This window comes from Tachypleus tridentatus, chromosome 2 (genome assembly GCF_004210375.1).
Source record: "Tachypleus tridentatus isolate NWPU-2018 chromosome 2, ASM421037v1, whole genome shotgun sequence".
NCBI lineage: Eukaryota > Metazoa > Arthropoda > Merostomata > Xiphosura > Limulidae > Tachypleus > Tachypleus tridentatus.
In genome coordinates, this window is record NC_134826.1 from 28,585,694 (window position 1) to 28,609,556 (window position 23,863).

A 23,863-nucleotide genomic window follows, 5' to 3' on the forward strand; every position below is an offset into this window, starting at 1 on the left:
ATTGTCAGCAGAGCATAGTTCATATAAAAGGTTTATATGATGCTGGTTGAACCCTCCAACAAATTTCTGCAGACTTTAAGTGCTCCAAACAAAGTACATTCTACATTCAATTGAGACAGGTAAACTTAAGAATAATAAAGGAAGAGACAGAACACCTATACTCAATGTCACCAATGTTAAGTATCTTTGTTTATGGAGCCTTCAGAACAGAAGGAAGACTGTTACTAATTTAAGCATGAGATTAAAAACCATGTACCCTAATGGTGAAAAACTGTCCAGATCTACAGTATTAAAAAGACTCACCAAGAATGGAATACTTGAATATATAGTAGTTAAAAAATCTTTACTTCAATCTCCAAGTATCATCAAGAAACTGAGATTTGCTAAAAAGTACAAAAACTTGCCTATTGATGATTGGAAAATGATGTTATGAACAAATCAGTCACAACAGTTCAAATTTGTAATATCTGGTTCAAAGCATAGATTCTACATCCAGTGGAAAAACTAGGAAGACTGTGTGATGGTTTGGGATACTTTTCTGCTGAGATGACAGGAGATATTTTCAAAATAGATAGAATACTGGACTAGAAGAAGTACCATCTATTGGTAAAGTTCTACTACCAAGAATACATTGACCACAAACATTGCATCCAACCTATGCAGAAATTACTTAGTTAATAAAGAAGCTGCTGAAACTCATTCAACTGGTTCACTGACTCCACAGAGCCCTGATCTCAACCTAACTGAACAGATTTGGGATTTTATTAATAAAAAAACCTGACAAATTAAAAGTTACTTACAAAGAAACTTTACAGGAGTGTAATAAAGACATCTGGAATAAAATATCAAATAACACTTTGAATAAATATGTTGCAACAATGCCTTAATGGCTCTTTCAAGTAATTAAAACAAAAGAGGGACACAAAATATTAACTGTTTGTTGAACTCAAGCATTTCCATTGAGTTTCTGTTGTACTAAATATGAAAATTAATAAAATTTTGATATTTTGCCTATGATTTACCATTTATTATTTTTTGAAAGTAGCCTGAAAACTAATTTTTGACTTTATCCTAACAGTTTTTACATAGCACTTTATGTAAAAGTACATGTGAATTTTTTAAAAAAAGTCTGTACATGATGGAGAAAAACATTTTTTGTATTTAGCATACAGAAATTACTATAGACCATGTAATAATGCCAAGACAATAAAAATGTTCCAAGCCTGTGTTATCTACTTGGCCTTAAAAGTTAAAGAAAAATAAACATTTGTTACTCCCAAATATTTTTTATCCTTTTACAGTTGAGTTTACATTTTGTGTTGAAATGTCTGCACTGTTTTTTATTTCCTGACATTCAACGACAAGGCTTAAGAGTGCACATATTCTTTTGTTTGTTCTTGATCTCATTTCATTTTTCTGCATAGCTTTTACTAAAACTGTGGTGATTAAAAAATTACTTTGAGACTGGAAATATAAGTGAAAGGTAGATGCATTTTGAAAATACAGAAAAATTCATTTAAGTTCAATTTCTTCATTAATTCAATGATGGTTTCCTGCCAGTTTTGATGTATATATACATACATGTGTGTAATGTATTATAACTGAAATGTGATTGCATCTTACAAACTACTGGTTCACTGGAACAAAGCTAAGATGACTTTATAAAGGGCAGTTTTATACTATCAGATATAGTAACATAAAACTATATGCGTAAAGTTGGTAATGTTCATCAAACAGGGCTGAAAGACAAAAAAATCTAAATAATAAATATTTATAGACGTATATTAGTGTTACCAGATATATGCTAGATAAAAAAAATTTGTAGCTCTTCTAGAATAAAAAAAAAGTGTAATTTACAACTACTTTCTGATTTTTTTGTGGTGGTTATAAGGTCAGTAAAACTGGCCAATCCCATATAGAAATAAAATATAACGTTTTTTCTAAGAAAAAATTGATAATTATCTGGAGAATATAAAGATTTCACATGTGGAATTTGACAATTGTTAAGGCATAAAAATATTTTTAATTTCAAAATTAATTAACATGTTGGATAATTAACACAGTTACATTTATAAAGCAAAAAGTGCACATGCAAACCATTAATTAAACCTTTTAAAACTCAATTAAAAAAATCTGATATCCTGAGTACAAAAGGCTTGTAATGTTTACTGATAACCTGCAAAATTTTGTGAAGGCATGCATACGTCCTACAAAGTTGCAGTTTTTATGGGCTTGGTGTTCTTTTCTCTCTCTCTCTCTTTTACTGCCTGTTACTGAACACTGTCCACCCTTTTAAAGAACTTTAATTAAACTGTGAATGATTTTGTACTGTCTTTTTACTATGGAATTAATTCTTGATAATATATGGAGTTAAAGTTGTTTCTTTACTTCATGTTTTAAGTTATTGCAATAAGTACCTAAAAATCAAACAACCTGCTAGAAGTCAAAATAAGGGTTAGCTACCAAATTAGACCTTACCTCAACAAAATCATCCATTTATCATACTCTTTCTGAAATTCTTCAAACATAGTTTTTTTATACTTTCTGTGAGATGATGGGACCAGATTCATCATTTTTTCAAACTATCATGGTCTAGCAAGGGTTGTTCCAATCTTGACAGTGTATGATTCGAAGTTTTACAAGCTTTTCTTTCATGTGCCAGGAAATAGTCTTCAGTGAATGGCAACTGTGCAAGAAAAAATTTACTATTTCAGATTTCTAAAGAATATTTTTACAATAGATATTATATGACATATTTATAGTAATATTAATCTTTTTTTGAAGCAAAAATTTCTTTTAATAATAATTTCAATCTACAACACTGAATATTTTTAAGTGTTCAAGTATTGCTAAACTCATTCCATGTTCTGGTCAGTAATCTAAAAATATTTTCTACATGGGTTTGAAATGTTAGTCAAAGTTATATATTGACAATTGAATAATTTTAACAAACATACTCTGAAAGTGCTTGGCAAGATTCCTAGCTTTTAAAAACTATATAAAATAGCTATTCCTACTTCTAAAAATGAGTTTCTCTTTATGTTATCCTTACAAACATTCTAGAGGATCCTGTATTTTCGTTCATAATTTTAAATTTTTCTTCTTCCAATGATGAAGTTACATGACAGTTGTCTTCTAACAAGTTATCATCTTCATCTGTTTCACTGTCTTCAACGTCTGCTTGATCCTCCGACATCTTGGCAAGTTCTAAGTTGATTAATGATCAAAAAATAATACCCAAAAAATGAAACAACTGAAACCATACCTTACCATTGTAATATTATAAGTAATAACCCATTATTCCTGATAAATCATAAACAAAAAATAATGTGTAAACATGATAAATTAATAAAATATATTATTATATGTATATAGGAAAATATATGACAAAAATATCCTAAAGCTACCTTAAAGTCATAGAATACAGTATAATAAAATTATATAACATTATTAGCGATAACCCATTATTCCTAAGAAATTGCGAACAAAAAATGTTATCAGTGTTTTTATCATTTTGTTCTTAGAACTAGATTTAGACAATAAACTCAGTTACATATAAGTATCTATTACATTGATAAGTACATTAGTCCCTAGTGGGTAAGCCTCTTCTCAATAATGACTTCCTTTTAGATATGACTTCTTTCTGTGTATAAAACAATTTTACTTTTATCTGACCTCCTGTGAATGAATTCCTAGCAGATGTGACATACAATTGTGATATGTGGATAGCAGGTCTGATAACAACCTCTAAAACCTTTTTTTTTCATTCCAATTAAAATGTATATACATGTTGTGTTTGCTGTTTGTTCATTTATTTGATTTTATTGGTATGTGTATGTATTTTAATCTGAATCAGTGATGTTTCAACAATAGGCAGGTGATTTGATACCACACTACACAATGAAAATTAATTTGAAGGCTGAAGATTCTCATATCTTATGTACTATCCTTCAAAATATGAATTTCTCTACTTGGAGTACTCATTGTAATCAGAAAAAAATTAACAATTTCAACAACAGTTAGCACTTGATTACAATAGTTGACACATGATGACTTATGTGTCATTGAAACTTTTTTTCGTGGCAGATAGGTTGGTCGTATGAAAATGAGACCATGACACAAACTGGGAAAATCCACACCACTCAACCAGCAGTTAGAATGAGTGTTTTCTCCAGATGTCAAGATGATGTATCATGTAGGTAAGAAATTCTCCTAGTGAGTAGATAATCTGCAACTTGTTGTATGATACATATCAAAAAATAAATAGCAATTTTGTTCAAAGATTCATTCCATCTCAAACTGCCTCAAGAAAAGTGAAAAATAAACAACTCATTTTCCACAAAAAGTTTAAAGCCCTCAAAAATAAGAAAAAATTGCCAAGTGTGTTAATATTACTGATGAAATGCAAAGTGGCAAGACTGTTGCCAATAAAGTTAAAATTATGAAGTTGTGGAAAATTGGTTCCACTTAACAAGCTGGTGTTTTATTAGTTTTGTGATACTAGAACTGAGAACAATCCTGTTTCTGAAAAGTCTATTCAAGAAAAATCACTTCAAATAATTTTAAGTTATCTTTACTGAACTGCTATCCATCATAAGTATTATTATACTAATTTGATAGATCATTAGGTAACCTACACAACATATAAACTATTATGCTCAAGTCTCAGCAACTGGCACAGCTTGAATTTAGTTGTTTCTTTACTTTTTATTGATCCTTTCAATGATGACTTGCTGTAAGATATTGTTTTTTTTCTCATGGCAGATAGGTTGGCCCTATCTTATAGAGACTACTTTATAACAAACTGTGCAATCGAAATAATGACTTACTTTCATGATAATGAGTTTTTATTGCTCATACCAGCTGCCTTAAGGTACATTAATGACTTACTTTCATAAAATTAAATTAATCAATTAATGTACTGATTATTAGAGTTGATGGTTATTCAAAATATTCAGAAATCAATACTATAATTAAATTAGTAAATGTCAGGAAAACAACTGATTAATAAAAAATTATCCTTCTAATTATTACTGTTTTTGATTAATCCAACTTTCATTGTTAGAGGTTTCATCCTACATTACCATGCTATATGTTTTACTCTACAAAGTTTTACATTAAAAAAATACCTTAATCCTAAGTTATTGCTCCTGAAGACAGGATTTACTCTGTCTTTTCTGTTGCTAAATGAATATGTTAATTTTAACTATATTTTAAAACTATGAACTCAAACATACTAAAAATCAATACTTTGTTATTTTGTGACATTAACTTAATTCTGGAAAATAAATTGAAAAATATACAAGTTTTCCTTTATGTAGAGTTCCAAATGTAAATAAACAATGTGTTTGTATTTTTTTTTCTCTTAACTTTCAGCCCATGCCTAAGATAAGCTTTATTTCTGCTAACAAATTATTAGTGTTTGAAAGTATATTATCCATTTCTTGATTTTCATATTGCCATTATAGTTTTGATCTTATTTGTTTTACTGACTTTGGTTGCTACTCATTTATAGTGTCAAATAAAGTGGTTTGATCACTACTAATGAAACAGCTCTAAAGTATTTTAAAATACAATCACAGAGAGAAAGAATTATACTTCATATCAGAGTAGGGTAAATAAAATAATTTGAGAAGTATTTCAGAGTTTAGTAGGAAAATTTCTACTTAGAGCTCCTGTAAAATTTACTAAATGCATCTAATGAAACTTTAAAAAAATTAAAAGCAAGTGAAAGAACTGATTTTTTAAATAGTTTTCTCTAGAAATTATTTTTGTTTATGATTTTTCATATGATTGTTTATAGTTTTCAAACTATATTTGTTTGAAAGCTCTAAAATTTTTCTTTGATGAATACAAATAAGTTAAGCTTAGTTAAATTAGTGAGGTGACAGCAAAATATTCTAATTAAAATATTTACTGGGTATTATTTTTGTTTATTGTATTCAAACAATATATAAAAATAAACTGGCTAACCAGCTATTTCATTATTTCTAACTGCAATTATGATATGATTTAAATAATTAAACTTTAATTACATAACTTACATGAGATCAATGTATTTAAAAACCAAAAATGGTGACTTCTAGTCAACATTAGCAACACTAGTAAGAAATTTTTTTTTAAAGGAATTGCTTCAAACATTTTCATCAACATAAGTTTTTTTTTCCTTCTTTAAATTAGCAAACAATGACTCTCAAAAGAAATACTAAATATATCTGTCAAATTATACAAAAAGTAGATCAAGAATGTCTCAAAAGCAAAACCAAACCTAGCTGAAAATAAGAAGTTTAATATTATATAAACAATCAAATAATGATTAAGTCCTATGATTAATCAATCAGCAAATTTCACTATTGCCCAGCATAACTTAGATCAAAAATAAAAACCAATCTAATAGTGGGTTTTGCAAATTAAACATAATTTTATTACAATCTTATTTATAAATAGTAGCATGCATTATTTCATAAATCCACAATAAAATTACTTCACTAAGTTTGACTATCTTAAGGGATATATGCTAACAATGGAAAAGAAATTCAACACTCAAAGCATAATAATAATAACATAATAAAATCATGCATATTTCAATTACCAATATTAATGCTTTCCATACTGGGTCAGTTCATATGACTAACCTTCTAACCAGAAAATAACCACCAAAGATTCTATACTATAACTTTTAATGTATTTTCTATATCTTGTGAAATTTTGCAAGTTTCAGTAGATGTTACAAGCCTTTCACAAACAAAAAATCTTTTTTTCTTAGTATTTTTATTCAAGATTTATCTGTGAAATATGAAGACAGTGTTGACTACTCTGGGTGCAAAACGATTTTCATGCTAAGATTAAAAATACTTTACTTTGTCTGAAAACATTTATATTTCTTTTGCATAACTTCTAAAACATCCTAAATAAATATATATATTTCTTCAGTAAAACTTTATATTTTATCTGTTGTTTTCTCTATCCTAATGCTATATGAACTCAGTCCATTTGACCAACTTTCTAATCACCATGGAAAATTATGAAATAAATTTAAGGTAGCATATACCCTTTACTCGATGTTATATAGATTTCAGCCTCTCTCCAAGAAAATACATCTCCATACTATACTTTTTGTATGAAAATATACTGAAATAGGTATAAAGATATATTCTGGAGTATGTTGTGTAACATTAACACTGTGGCTAATTAACATTCTCATAATAGTTTTTTAACTGTAACTTCAGATGTGTTGATGTTATAGACTCCACAACTGGTACAAATATTGACTATTAGTGTATATATCTGTCTATCTATATATACATATATATATGCATATACATAATGTGTACTAACAAGATGTATATAATCACTGCTAACAAGACAATGTAGCACATGGTATACTCATCAGTGCCATAATTTGATCTTGAATTACTTTTCAATAGTTTCTGTTACCACAGACTAATTATTCACATCACACCAAAGTCTGTGCCCATTTCAGGAGTGTAAGACATTTCTTTCATATTTTTATAGCATGCAAATTAGCCACATTGGTAATATTATACAACATGTGTTAGAATATGTTTTTATACCTATTTCAATATAATTTAATGCATAAAGCATAATGTATGATTTTGTTTTCTAATAAAAAGGCCAAAACCTAAATAATATGTAAAGGTTATATACTACCTTGAAATACTTTTTTTCTTTCTACAATGACTGCAGATCATAACAAGAAAATAAAAATACAATTGTTTATCATAAATATCTTGAGGTTCATAACAGTGTACATCTTCGGTCATCATCAAGTTCACAAAGAAAGAGAGGTAACTGACCAGAAGCTGACACGTTTGAAAGGGGTAGTGTAACTGAGTGTCAGAACGTAGAGGGCAGGCTTAGATGTTTGAATATATAATTTTTTATTATTTATTTTATTATTTATTATATTATTTTTTTAATATAGATATAATGGTGTTCATTTGTATTGGTTTATTTTGGGCTTAAGTTGTTGTGTAAGGCTTCTTTAATTTTGCATTTGTTTATGTGTTTCTTTATTTAGTATTTGAGTGTTTTCTGTGGTTATGTTGTGTTTATTTGACTTGCAGTGTTTGAAAACGTGTGAAGGTGACTTTTTATGTTCTTTGAACCTGGTTTCCATGTTTCTACTTGTTTCTCCAATATAGAAGTCGTGGCAGTTATCACATTGTATTTTATAAATAATGTTGGTGTGGTGTTTGTCAGTGTAGTTTTTACATAGTATAGACCTCAGTTTTGTGCCTGGTTTTTGAATAAATTTGGTATTAATTGGAATGTCATATTTTGTTACTACTTTTTGCCAAAAGTTGGTTATTTTTCTGCTGATGTCGAGAATATATGGTATGCAGCAGTATATGGTTTCGAGATTTTTTGATTCCTTCGCTCCTCTACATAAAAAATTTTCTTAACCCAAATGAGCCATTTTCACATAAATATTTTTCTCTACAAGTGGGTTTTCTTGACATCACTGAGTGTACATCTGTTTATCATAAATATCTTGAGGTTCATAACAGTGTACATCTGTTTATACTGACATTTTATTGCATTATTGACCTATCAACCAGGTATAATTTAATAATTCTGTAGGTATAATTAATAATTCTGTCACAAAACTGGAAATAGCTGAATAAATTTGTAGTTCACTTTACAGTATTGAATGTACAAGTTGCTCACAAACATAAAACATACCTCATGAAGACTTTTCACTTGTTTTTCTCATTATCTTACTTAATCCAACCAAGTAACTTTCTAATTGTTAAATTTTAGTTACTTTCATAACAATAAATAAAGAGTATACATGAAACATATTACTTACCTTTTATCTTTTTTTTTTTTTTTGTAAGCCTACTTTGTTTTTTCACAATGGTGGTATTGGCACACTAAATATTTTTTATTTACTTAAATAATGCACTTACAAACACATAATAGTAAAATGTACAAAGCAAACAATGTTCTATAAAAAATATAATTTAATTGGCTTTCTAATGAAAACAGGAAGGGCTTAAATTAATTTCTTTTGCTGCTTAATCTGAACACCACAAGACAAACTTTCACAATGAAGGGTAAATATTATTGAAAATAGCAAAGCATTATACATCGTTCTGTTGACTAAAACGTTACTTTTCTATTAGTGTTAAATGATGTACAAAATGTCACAGAGAGGATGAGAGAGGTGAAAATGACAAGTGGATATGATTTTCTAGTTTATGGCTCCAAAAACAAATAATGAAGGCTATAAAAATCTGACTTTACCTAAATAATATCTATGTTATAGTGAGTAATTTATGTCAAATTTCATACTTGTGAAAGAGGTGGTAAATAAACGAGAGAAGGGAGAAGACCTAGAGAACAAATATCAAGTTCTCATACTTGCGGAGATTGAAGATTTATTTAAATATTTCCTTATATGATTATATCTTAAAACCTTTGTAACATTAACACTGAATTAATCAACTATGTCTTGATAATAAAGTAGAATAATTAAATTTTGAGTGAAAATCCTTGAAAGGTCAAAATGTGTATTTAGACTAGTCTGTTGTAAGAGGGTTAGTGTAAGTTACATTAAAGAAAAAACAGAGTACACTTCACATAAATTAATTAATATTTGAAAATGCTCAACATACAACCTTAAGTAAGAATAATATTTAGCTTTTAAAAAAAAAATCTGAGGCTGTTCTTTTATTATTCAAGGGTTAGAACGAACCACAATTCTACATAAGTCTAACTACTTGCAAACAAGTGTACATGGTATTTTCTTTGCTGTATGAATTATCAAAAGTAGGAAAGTGGAAGAAGCAGTAATCACTAATTTATTTCCAAAACCATTATAACTTCAATAGTCAAGTAAATTTATATCAATTATAAGGATGTGTCTCAACATAAAAATTTATTGTTTACTATTTCTACTGTAAATGTAACTTTAAAAATGATAGTTAAAGGTGCAATAGTGATTGATAAGTCACAAATTTACATACCCTGTTGAACACATCTTCTTAACAAATATGGTCTATCTTCATGAACAGTTTGTTTTACCTTTGCTTTTGTTGTACTAGATCTGAGTATTTTCTGTTTTTGGTTTTTTTCTGAAGAAAAACCCTTTTTAGATGTACATTTTAAATTAACATAACACTCTTGGAGAAATGATCCATATCTTAATTTTGAAGGCTGACTCTTTTTATTGCTATTCGTCAGCTGGTCGGTTGGTTGTTTCACAGGTTCCTCTGTGGAATAAAAAAAATCCATTTCTTAGTTTCATAAGTTCAGTAAGCCTTTTTTTTCTTTAAAAAGGAAAAATACAGAATTTAATGAAATATTCTTACAGTTATACATTCTGCAAAGAGCTTTATTGTATAATGATATAGGAACCACACTATATGTGTTTTATCCAATCCATATTAAGCCTTTCATCCAATACTAGCACTCTTTATGCTGGCTGGGATATGACACACACTAATGATTGAAATGCTATTTATATTAGTAAATTGCTTAATAACAAATGTTATGGTGTGAGCTATGTTAACACAGTGAAGTGCCATAGCTTTTTTTCACCTCACAAAATAACAGATTTTTGAACACTACATTACCTTCAAATTTACTTATATGCTAACTTCTAAAAGTAATGAAATTAGCAAATATGGAAGAACAAATACATTTTTAATGTAAGTACTTTTTCCCATTGTGGAAAACAAAAACATCATATTAGAGAACTGATGTAGACCACCTTTAATACTTTTGACAGCTATAGTATTTATTTGGATGTTCAGCCTTGGTCTTATAATAGGCTTTAAAAGTAGGTCATGAACTTCACAAATGTTTGACATTTTTTTAAATTTTCAAACCAGCTTTTATGTGAAATGAGTTCAGGATTTAATGTTACCAGTTAGAATGCTGATATCTCTGTATCTAAGAAATTACCTACCTTTCTTGCCACTACAACTGTGATAGACCATCTTACCTTTATTATTTGAGAAATGTTCAATATTTAACTGACTGTGCTCTAGCTTCTTATTCTCAGATAGCTCTTGATTTTGTTTTTTTTTCAAACATTATCTGAAACCTGCCATAGCTTTAAAATTTTCTTCTTTTCAGGAATCGGAGCTATGGTCATTAATGTGTGAAGAAATTCCAATCGTCTTCATGTTAAGGCTTTGGAAATTCTTTTTATATGGGTAATTCAACATTATGGTTTTTCCTTTCATTATCCTTGGTCTGACCTAATTAAACTGCATTTATCATCAGCTTCTCCAAACTTTCAGTTGACTCAACTCATAATTATATGATCTGGTTGTAAAGCAGCAGGCCTTGCCTCACTTTTTGTTTTTTCTGTTAGTGATTTACAATTCACTTCATTTTCTTTCAAACTATTTTCAGTGAACTGTATATTTTATAAACAGTTTTCAATGCAAAATATTTTCTTTAATGTGGTGATATCTTATCACTGACTCTTTTAACTCATTACATCTAGGATGTACATACACATCAATCTTTAGTAAGAAATATTTCTTTGGCTTTTCACTTGTTTAAGGAGTCACCTAATGCACCTTCCTTTAATGAAATATTTCCACAAACAAGGAAATAATTTCTATGTTACAATTGATCTTTACTGGCCCTAACAGATTTATTTTTCAACATAACTCTTACTTCACACAATTAACTTGTAAAATATTTATATAATTAAAACCTCTTCTCAAGGATAAGAACATTTTAAAGTTTAGATTTTTGTTTCACTAAAAATAATGTTTGTCATTTACAGATTATTTGCTACAATACCTAAACTAGTCCAATAGTTTCCTTTTCATTTTTACTTACCTATTTTTATAACAGAGAACAAACCACTGACTGGAGATTGCTGATTCCAGGATCTATATTTATTCTACTAGGTTGAACAGTATTTAGATTAGCAATCCAATAACCTTCTTTTATCCCTCTACTAGCTTAAGCTTTGAAGTCAGTTTGAATGCCAATTAGAATAACATCATTTTGGTTGAAGTGTTAAGTAACAATAAAATTTTGTTCAGTAGTAATGGAAAGCTTTTTGGTGTTGAAATGTTCTCTACAAGTTTTTGGATATTGGTGATTTATTCTCTGTCACAAAATAATTTTTATTTATTCATTTCTTCCATGTAGTGTAAGTTCTGTGTTTACCCCTAATATTTCTAATACTTACCATTTATTTATGATAATTTTCCACGCTTGCCTTTAGAAATTAATCTGCTTATAACATTTCTTTTTCAGTCAGTCTCTCTATATCCTCTTTGTTTTACTTTAACAACGCTTGAGTATAGTTTTTCTTGACCATTTATAAAGCAAAGCATGTTTAACCTCTTTTCACATAACACCCTCATTTCCAGCAATGTTGCAACATAAATGAGAGATACTTAACAACACTATAATGAAAAATATACAAAAATTCTTCATATAACCTTCGTGACATCACTCAACTCTCTTTACATATCACTCATTTAGTTACAACACCATTCCCAGTTTACTCCTTAGGAAGAAAGGTTCACCTTTTGAAAGTGGTCAGTATAGGGCTTTTATCATTTTATCTTAAAACTTTCTAAAACTACATTTTTATATCACATCATCAATTTTTATTCATAGATTTTTAAATTACCTTAAACATTAGTATTTTTTTATTTTACCAATTTAATAATTTCTTCTTGAAGATGTTACTTGTTATCTGGATGATAATGAGAGTGTGTATTTGGTGTAAGGTTTTAAGTATGATTTTTCAAGGTGCTACACAGAAGATTAGCTAAGAAAGTCATATTAGTAGGGAGTTACAGAAAGACTAGTTAATCAGATTTTGGGGTAACTAGTTAAAAGAAAACACAAAAAAATGTTACTGAGTCCTTTGAAACTGGACCTTTGTTACCATTTGCTTTGTGCTGCAGCCTTTTTTTATCTTTTGCATTAATGTTGTTGATGACAGCCTCCTTACAAAATTAGTAACATTTTATGATAAAATTAATAATGTGGATTAGTTGCTACATTGCATAAATAGATGGCACATTAAATTTAACTGCAGTTAATACAAAATAAAGCATTTGGGTTTACATCACTTGAGTTGCAAATTTAATACAGAATTAGACCTATTCAATAAAATGACTAAAGAAAAGGTCCTTGGCATAGTGGCATCTAAGTTTCTCTAGCTAGTAAAAAATCAAGTAAAACTTTTAAGATTTTGTTATAGACATTGTGTATAAGCCAAAAGATATAATTACATCACTAATAAGGTCTCATTTGTAATATTGTGTACAGTTTGGTTTTTTCATCTATTGATTTAACTGCATATGGATCAGTGAAGCTTTATTGGGATTATTCCTAGAATGGAAAGATTACCTTAAAAAAATACATTAAGATTTTTTAGCTTATTTTTTCTTAAAAGCATATAGCCAAAAGTTGATCTTATTGAAGTTAACAAGATTATTTAGGTGATTGATAGGATAAAGGACTCTTATTAATTAGTAATTGCTGCATTCAGAAGACAACTGGGTGAAAAGGATACAAGGTAAAGATTGTAACAGAATAAGTTCATGGAATGATTTTTCATCAGCACTTTGGGGAATATCACCTTCAAGAAGGATTAGATTTCTTAAAGAATAAAGAGCAATTTACTACTGCCCAGCAGCACTACAATTACAGTTATTGTCATGAAAATATCCAACTGAATTAAATTAGTTTTTCTGATTATTTTCCTTCTTCCTTGAAAACATATTTATGATAGATACTCAGTGATTTATACAGAATGGCTTGATCCCTCATGCATCTACCAATGAGATTTGCATACCACTATCATTGTGCTAGCTCCCATCTAAAAATCATTTGTTTAATATAAACTGTGCTAGTACATAATGATATCATCAGGTGATGATAGCCCTTTACTAACAGAAGGACAGCATAAACACCTTGTACAGTATCTCCACTTCAGAACTTGGATTAAAAATTGCTTCACTGTTAGATGTGGCATGATGAAAGTGCATCAGTGAGGAGGGCAGGTGGGAATATGTACGGAAGTATCAACCAGGAATACATTTTTTATATAAGGAAAAGTTTGATTTCTGAGATAATACCTCAACTTTTCACACATAACAGCTAAAGTCTCACATTAAAGTGATAGGCCAATGTAAGCATTAAACCATGATGACCTTCCTTTAAAATGCACCCAGAGGGAAGCCCACAGAATGTGACACTCAGTAGCTGGGGCACTACAGGGGTACACCTGTGGGAAATTGCAATGTGTTTTGTCCAGGGCCATACACTTAACCCAGAAGATAATAGAGGGAAGGGCAAAATAGCCCACATGGTAGGGATGCAGAGAATTTAATCATGACCAACTGAACATCCACACACAAGTAGTCAGTGAGAGACATAATCATAGTTTGCAGTACATCTCTCATCTAAACTCAAGTAGACACTCTCACAGCAAGAGGAGGATACACTAACTGTTTGAGAAGTTACCCCATTATCCATCTTCTCACCCCTGCTGTCCACAATTAGAGAGAAACTCTCCAAGATACATTTGATTTGTTTAAAAATTTAGTTGGTAAACAAGTGGATTGTGTGCAGTTCATTAATGTCAAAATTGATCACCAACTGTAAAAAATTATGCTTACCCATATGTCCCTAAAAAACCTGATAAACAGTTTAGTATTAAGCCTAATGTTGTAGCTAGGTTTATTTGTACACATAGTAATGAAACTTAATAGTGTCCATTTCCAATAGAACTAACTAAAATAACTAATAACATTGAAATAACACATCTTCTCCAGGAGAACTCTGTAACCTACAACTACAATTACTTCTTTGCTCAGAGTTCAATCTTCCACCTGATATTCACAAGCACAAAGTTTAGGATTAAAAAGTAAAGTAATTCTAAGTTAATGTTCCTGAAACAAGACAGGTTTCCTCTGGCTTTTCATATTTCATTGCCTCCAGATAAAATTTTTGAAGTACAATTTTAGTCAACTTTATGTGTTGATTTTAACTACATTTCAAGAAAACACATTAAAACAGACATTAGAAAAAAATTCCATCAGTTTACAACATTTATTTCCTTGTTAATCAGAAATAAAAATCTAATATTTTCATTTCTGCACAACTGCAAATAATTATGTCTGTAAACAAATCAAACTCGTTTGTCTATTTTTTTGTTTTTTTTCCACTTCCAAAAAATAACTTTTCTTCCTTAGAACCTATCAACCCTTTATAACATATTACCTGTTTCTTGAATTTCAAAAGCTTCCATAGTTTTTGTATAGGTTTTACTTGAAACTCTGTTTAGGTGTTACATTAAGTTGTCTTACAAACAAATGTTTTTTAATAGTTTGTGTAGATGCCCCTTTCATTTATAAATTATGATTGTGTGTATGTTTAATTACAGCAACCCTTAGTTTATCCAAGCACATTAGTATTGAATTAATTATTAGTCCAGATTATCAAGTCAATAGTTGAATCAGTCACTTCGAAAGCAATTAATACTATAAGAAATGTAACAATGGCAATGCAACTGGTAAACATAAAGCAACTGTATAGACAATAAAGTTATCAGTTTATTATTTTATAGTTTGTCAATAATTATAAAAATTGTAAAATCAGAAGCATTTCATTAATATTCACATAAAAATAATTTTCTTAAAACCAATTATTTACTTACAGAATACAAAAGGTATAGTATTAATCAAATATAGAACAACTCACTTTCCAAAGAAAGATGCATTTACAGTACATTTACAATACATTTACAGTACATTTATAGTACATTTTGAACGGAACTTTCCTTTTCTTTCTTTTCAATCTTCTTAACAATTTTAAGAAAAACATTATTTAATCATCCTTATATAATCACTATTTAGTACAAACTATGTGATAACATACTTATGGCTACACTATGCTTTATTCTGATTCACTGACTTTACCAGTGGATCATTGTTGACATTGAATTTGCTGTCATTTTGATGAAAGATCATGGAAATGGTGTCTTTATTTGACTGGTTTTAACCAGTTGGTTTTGCTGGGTAGATGTTAAACCACTAGTCAGCTCAACAGTATCATTAACACTCAAAATAAGGTATGAATTCCTGAAGTAAACAAAGTTCAACAATTTTACTGTGTTTAGACTAAGGTAAAATCTTTACATGGCTGAAGCAATTTTTGGTAGTTTCTATAACAGAGGGCCATTTAAAACCATTTGTAAAGCTCTGTGGATAGTTACAGTTTGCAGAATATTACCAGAGTCCATTCTATGTACTTTTTAATCAGTTAACAATGGCAGTAAGTTCTAAGTTCTAAACACAGCACTACTTCAAATGAGTCACATTTTAGTTTTTAAGCTTTAAATAGCACAGAAACACTTTTAGAAATATTTAAAACCTATAAACATGGGCCTTATGGAATACAAAACCATTAACACTTTAATAGCAATTTTCCTCATTATTTCACATGAACATTTTAACTTTCAAGTTCTTTCAATAATGAGGAAAAATTTACTTTATTGCTGTCAAAGAAAAATAAAAAAAACCTTTTAATGCACAGTAATAATCATACATACCTTCATTTAAAATTGCTTTCTTGGGACGAGTTGATGTGAACTGAAAGACATTGCTTCCTGATAATTCTGCACATTCCACAAGCAATGCTAAATAAATTATCCAAACATGTAAACATGAAATTGAATGACAAAGATATAATTTAGATATAAAAAAATGTTACATGTAAGTTAAAAATTTAAATCAAACTTTGTACTGTTAAAGTAAATCTTTATAATTACAATGTTCTATTTTAATACATTTTGCAATATTATCAATTCTAACTGCATGCTCTAGTAACAGTGGTCTACACTACATTTTTCACTCCTATTGGCTTTAAAAAAGGCTTCAAAATTTTGATCTTTTTCTATACTTCCCAGTTGGATCATGGCATTGCTCAAGCAAATTTTAAACTTTCCCAATGTCAAACTGGGTCAAGTAGAAATTGGTTACTTTTGCTGTAATAACAAACTGCTTTTAATTAGTAGGCAAAGTTATCCTTGTCAATGAATCAGAAAGTAGTTAAAGATACTCACCAATAACCTTCACAGTCTATTGTCTAACTGATCTAATAGGCACCAACCGCTTGTGTTACAAACTAAAACAATGTTGGAGCCACGAAGAGCCGAATTTAAAAGATTTTCCACATGTTATTTTGAGATTTATATACAGATCTATAACATCATTTACCAAAATCTAAGCAATTATATTTGTCATAAGACATAATGTTAGGCCTATTATACTTTTATTAGTACATTCCTAACCTAGTTCCTTACAAACTTTCAAGAATTAAAAGAACATGTACTAATAGTATTTCAACTATACTATTAATCACATCTACTGCAAATTGTACTGCAAATTTTCAATCAATCAATTCTGGATATATATATTAACACAGTGATAGTTGGAATACTAGTTATATACACCAGTTATTACAACAACTATTGTTATGTTGTGAAAGTTTTTTAAAGGCTTACAAAGATGTTTTTTTTATTTCAAGACACAAAAATAGTGGTTGGAATACCCTAGTTTCTTGTTATTTGTGGGTCTAACTCCTTTACTGTGTATGCAGTCATTGAGATACCATGCTGTGCAAGCACAATTTAAGCAACAAGGCACAATAACAATATGTATGTTTACTATAATGTAAGGTAATAATCTATATTTATTTAATTTTCTTTATGTAGATGTATATCTAATTAATTTTTAGGGTCATAATACATCAGATTAAAATTATCATACACTTGTTTTATATCCCGTTCTAAATAAAACAACATATATCATTCATTTTTTGAGGTTTTGCTAGATTATACAAATAAATCTACAAAGCAAAGAAATTAAGTAGTATAATAATTAAAATTTTTAAGAATACTTTTATGAAATATTGTACTTGTAATTACTAAGGTTGTTAAAACTAGATTTGTTTTTTTTTAATTTTCATGCATTTTCAGTAAACCTAAACTGAGTAACCCATACCATCAACAAAAAATTAATAATTTGTACTCACCAAATATTACATTATATCAAGTTCTTAGTATTAACTGCAAATGTACATATGCTGAGGGTATTACAGTGTAAGCATATTGACAAATCAAGGGAATGGTCAGAGGTAATTTAGTAGTTAATACATAACACCATAACTTACTGGAAGCACTCAGTGCCTGAAATAACGATCCTTCATACAAGTCCAGAGCTTTGAAAATGGGATGGTAAGAGGAACTCGAGTTTTATGAAGAGAGAATAGCACTGCACAAATGCTTGGTGTAAGATCTAGCAATTAATAGCTTATTTTCTTAAAAAAGATCAAATAATTATATCTGCCACATACTGTCATGTATAACTGTATTAGTAATAAAGATCCCCTGACATTTTATACTTTTGGAATTAAAATTAATTTCAGTACATAAGCCATATCTCAAAAAGATACCAGGTACTTATTTTATATTCTAGCTTGACAATATTAGCAAGTTGAGTTATTAATTTGTACAAAACTACAGACTTAGTATTTTGACATTACAAACATCTAATTTTAACCCTTAAACAGCAGCCATCATCAATTGATGATTTCATGTTTTGCATTCAGTACAGCTATCATTAATTGATGATACAGGCTAAAAACATTAGTTGGCAACTCCTTCATACCAGAGTGACTGTACCCACTCAAAATGTTACATCAGAGTCATGTTTTTTCACTGTAAGTAATGGAGCAGAAAAGGAATAGTGCACCAGCTGAGAGAATGAAACAAAAACATTCTTCATCAAAAGATGAAACTTAAGTTTTAGCACATGATAATTATTCCAATGAAGAAGAAAACTTTAAGATGTTTCATTATCATCAAATTCAATTGTTTCAAGATCTGTACATGATTTAGATAGTGAATCAGAATCCATTGGTTCCCAAAGGGTAAGGTGTCACAATTCTGATCCATTTATTCATTCTTTTGGTAGTAGAAATGCTAGGCTCGCAGATAAACTTAGACTCACAAATGAATCTAAAGAACATGAATTTTTTACCACTATATTTGATCAAAGTATAATGAGTCATAATGTGCAAGAAAAAAACAGATATTGTGAGTTTTGTGTATCCTTGAATTCAGAAGAAAGTGAAAGTAGCACTCCCCTTACTTAAAGTAAGAAATGGGAAGATACAACTGTTGAGGAAATGTATGCTTTTTTGCTCTGGTGATGCTTATGCCACATATAAAAAAAGCATTTGTTGGCTGATTATTGGAATAATGATCCCCTACATTACTCGAGATCAATTCAGAGACATTCTTAGCTATTTGCACTTTGTAAATAATGAAGAACTAAATGCAAACAATCAATTATGGAAAGTTTGAGAAGTGTTTACATTGATGAAGAATAAAGCTAAGGAATCTTTTTCTCCATTTCAAAAAGTAGTTAATGATGAATCTTTGATTCTTTTCAAGGGTAACATTCCAAGCAAGAACCATATATTTGGAATAAAGAACTTTGTATTATGTGAATGTTAGACAGGAATTATAACAGATATGATTATCTATTCTGCAATTGATGTAGATGTCCCCAAATATCCCCAATTAGAATTTTCAGGATCAATTGTCAAGCAACTGATGAAAGACTACCTTGGAAAGTCATATATTATATATTGATAATTATTATACAAATCTGGAATTATGTTTTGTGGAACAGTTAGAACTAATCAGAATAACATGCCTAAATTTGCACCTCTGAAGATCAAGAAGAAAGGGAATATTTTAGCACTTGAATGGAAAGACAAACATCTTGTTACTTTGCTTAGTAACATACATGAAGGTGAAATGAAATACAGTGGAAAGGATCATTACAAAACTAAACAACCAATAACCAAACCTAATATGGTTTTACATTATACTATCAACATGAGGCTAGTAAACAAGAGGTATGGAAATTGGACAAATTGACTGCCTTTGTAAATGTGTGAAGTGATGCAAAGATCTCTTTTTTTCACCTAATTGACATCTCAATTTTGAATTATTATAACATGTATCTAGTAAAAACTAGCAAGAAGCCATCATTGAGGCAGTTTAGTTACAATGTAATTTACCAATTATTGTAAAGGTATGGAAGGATGACAAAATCTTTCCCAGGAAAACATGGCCTTATTGTTCCTGATAGACTTGTTGGAAAAGAAGCATTTTCTCGGCATCTTTTAGAAAGCATTCCATCTTCAGGAGCTAGAAAAAGTGGACAAAGACAATTTCACATATGTTTGCATACAACAAGAAAAGAAGTGAAAGATGGTGACTACCTGGTATAAAGAATGTAGAGTAACACTATGTATTGGAGAATGTTTGTGATTTTCACACGCGAAAAGAATATTTGAATTTGTAATAAATAAGTCTTTATTACACATTTCTTTTAATTTTTTTTCACATTTTGTTCAAAATTCATAATAAAAATGCTAAAGATTATGTTTAAAAATTTTTTCCCAAATTTTTTATGTCTGGTAAACTGCTACCTACAACATTCCTACTGTTTAAGGGTTAAACAATGCTGCATTCAGCATACCATGTGGCTCACTAAAATCTGTACTTAGATGTGTTCTTTTAATATCTACTTTTAAACTAGGAAATTAAATCATATATAATATTAAAGTTTGAATTATGTCCTACATTTTGATTCCAAACTTACTAACATAATTTATACAATAATAGTTCAATAAACTTTTGAATGCAAATCAACAAACACAATGACATGGCCTTTGACTCATGACCCATTGTGAAAGGGTTAATTAACAACCTAAGTACAAAATAACGAATAAAGCTTGGATGTAATTCACATTTCCATACCATACTTCCTTCTTTGGCTTTGTTACTTCAAAGCTATTAACAGTATCTGCCTTTGTCACTAATTTTGAACTGCTGACTAGAAAAAAAGACAACTGGCTGGCAACACCAACTTCCAACTCTATCTACTTAAATGTTAAATATGTAAATTTATTGTTTTTCATGTGTTATGACTTTTAATTTATAATTGCTTAACTCTATTCTCCTTAATGTTGTATAAACAGGTACAGACCTAGTGGAGTTCTCCAAATGGAAAGATTCCTCCAGATCAAATTTTATTAAGGCATTGGTAACTAGAAAACTAGAGGATTCAAACCCCCTCAATTTTTAAAATAAATTAATAAAAAACTCCAGACACCCTTACTATACCATATAATATCAAAAAGAAATATTAGGGGTCTTTGTTTTTATTCAATTGTGCTAGTAATTATTGTAAAAGCATTTTTGAGGTTCTTTGTGCAATAAACACAAATAGTTTACAGCAATACAGTTAAGACCTCAATCAAATAAATGATTATTTCTAATGTAACAGCAGTATGAATGTCAAATGTTGCCATGTAAAATGTTTACAATTTCTAGACAATATTCTTAAGTATTTTTTTTCACACCAGTTTACATGGTTTTGCTTTTATAAGGTAAAACGGTTACAGAATCAATTTTTTAGTGTTTGAAAGTTAATCCTTGTGAAAAAGACATTTTGTACAGTTGATGTTTTAAAAGTGAAAATGCAAGTAGCATGGCTGAATAAGCACAGACTTTTTCAAATATTTTTGAAAACTAATGTCTTGTTTACTAATGTTGTAATTTTGTTTTTCTTAAATATGATGAGAAATTATCATAACTATTTGATTTAAATTAAAAATTTGAAACTTTTCACAATGCTAGAAATAAAATGTATAGCTTCATTTATAGACTATATTACCACTGTTTTAATTTTGACTTAAGTTACTTTACAGCTATATGGTTAACACTTATTAATCTAAAATATGTTATTACAGTAGAAGTCTCTTCTTTCACACAACAAAAATGCTGAAAGTTAGTTTGCAGTGTTACATAACTAACTTGTAAAGTTAAATGGTATTGTACTGTCATTATAGTAAAACTGGTTCATGTGAATATCAGTTGCACAAGTTAGCACCTCATGGCACACTGAACACAAACAAATGTTCAAGATATGGATAAGATGCCATATGATTGACTGCAAAGTCTTCAAGCCCTTACACAGCTTTCATTTTTAGAAGTTGCTGTTTTTAATTAATTTTTATAAATAATTTGTGCATTATTGTGTGGATTTTATGCTTATTGGTTATTAATACATATTTCAGGAACTGTAATTCAATGCTCTATATTGACTTACTCCTTTAACTTATTTATGAACAAAGTAGTTTTTCATACAATATTTTATATTTTGTATATGTACTGGACAGGAAGAAGCTACAAGTAAGGATATACAACTACATCAACAAAGCAGAGTATGATTTAATAATGAAAGGATTGTACATTCTGCACAATTAAAGGTAATTAAATGTAAGCCAGCTATAACTTTTTGTTTTCCAGTTTTCAGAGGAATATCTTGTTATATATCAGACACTTAAAGTCTTAATGATATTTGAATGAAATATATTATGTATAAGGGTTTTGCTAGAACTTCAGGTTTATGCTTTGGTTCCAAATGAGTTCGTTTCTATGCAGTGAAACAAACACTTGTATTATCTTTGGCAAGTATTATTCACTGGTTTAGGTCTTTTATAATGAAATTCATGTTCTTTTAATTAACATATCATTAAGACTGTTTGATCTTAAAGAATAAAATAAGGAATTTTGGTTAACATTAAAAATGTACAGTATCATATATCAGTATTATGTGAAATATGTTCTTGTTCCATTGTCTGTCCGAATGTAAACATTTACCACCTAGCAGTTTTTGGTTAATATTTAAAACTACAGTTAAGTTATATGTATATTCACACATTTCTGTAAGTGCTTTTTCATATATTTTTTTATACTAAATATAAATGTTTGGTCAAACAATTTTTGTATGATTCTATAGGAAACTAGAAAAAAGAAATTATTCTACAAAAATGCAGTCTTACAATGTGTACATACTAAGATGCATGTAGCATCCTCAACAAAAGTACACAGGTGGATGGATGCCCAAAGTCAAGAACACAATTACTGGCCTCTTGCAACACTAGTTGATGAGGTGTTGTGAAATATGATGAAGATACTTCATAGAGATAACACCCAGGAGACTTACAAAGGTGAAATAATATGAACTCTACATAGTAAGTGTATTGCTGTAGCCCTCAAGTGACCCGGATTCTCCCAGAAAATCATCCAAGAATTTCAGATCTGTGAAACATTCAAAAGTTTCTCACTTTTCAATTATTCAACAAATTTTAAGAAATTTCAGGGCTTGTTCTTGTGAGTTCATAACAGAAGCAATTGTGTGCATAAATTACACAAACTATCCCAAACAGAATATAATCTATTACATATGTAGTGGATTCAGCACATTGTATAACCTTGCACCAAATGTACAACAATTAAAACAGACTTTTATGTTATTTTATGTTAAACACTCATTTGGACTATATATATAGCCTTGAATTTTTTATATATAATGAATCCAGGCCAGCATTAATAATTTCTGCCCAGTATCTTACAACAGTAAATACATACACACTAAAAATTAAGTAAGTGTAGTTTTCTATCATCTTTTTTTTATTTTTGATGAGGATAAAATGCATATCCAATTTTGCTTGCTTTTCATTGTGAGTACATATTTGGAACAAAATTTGTAATCATTACACTTCAATAAATTGTTTTAAACAATTTATGCAATTTAATAATCTTATAAGAGTTTTTGCCATTATATGTCTTCTTTGATACAGGTTATCTTAATCTATCTTCAGTGAATACCAATATAGGATTTACCCTGCATTGTCTTACATGTTTTAATAAGCAATTTTCATTTTATATCTTTATGGACTGGCCTTGATCCCTGAA

General features: G+C 29.1%; 1 protein-coding gene and 1 long non-coding RNA gene across 5 annotated transcripts in view; one reads left to right on the top strand and one right to left on the bottom strand.

Moving 5' to 3' along the window:
• The window catches only part of Orc2 (origin recognition complex subunit 2), a 69,089-nt gene that overhangs the window by 35,305 nt on the left and 9,921 nt on the right, over positions 1 to 23,863 (bottom strand). For 3 of the 4 annotated variants that reach the window (XR_013021500.1, XR_013021499.1, XM_076481736.1), the window contains exons 3-6: positions 16,571 to 16,657; positions 9,993 to 10,238; positions 3,053 to 3,207; positions 2,479 to 2,686 (exon numbers count right to left, since the gene is read on the bottom strand). Coding sequence is in view for 2 of the 4 variants with exons in the window: in XM_076481736.1 (XP_076337851.1) it covers positions 2,479 to 2,573 (95 nt within the window). In the remaining 2 variants the exon portion in view is untranslated. Of the gene's footprint in view, positions 1 to 2,478; positions 2,687 to 3,052; positions 3,208 to 9,992; positions 10,239 to 16,570; positions 16,658 to 23,863 lie in introns of those variants that run through there. The other variant, XM_076481745.1, reaches the window with a different exon arrangement.
• On the top strand, positions 4,068 to 23,499 carry LOC143240010 (uncharacterized). Its single transcript, XR_013021503.1, has 3 exons — positions 4,068 to 4,199; positions 22,282 to 22,371; positions 22,905 to 23,499. It is a non-coding gene; the product is annotated as an uncharacterized LOC143240010 (long non-coding RNA).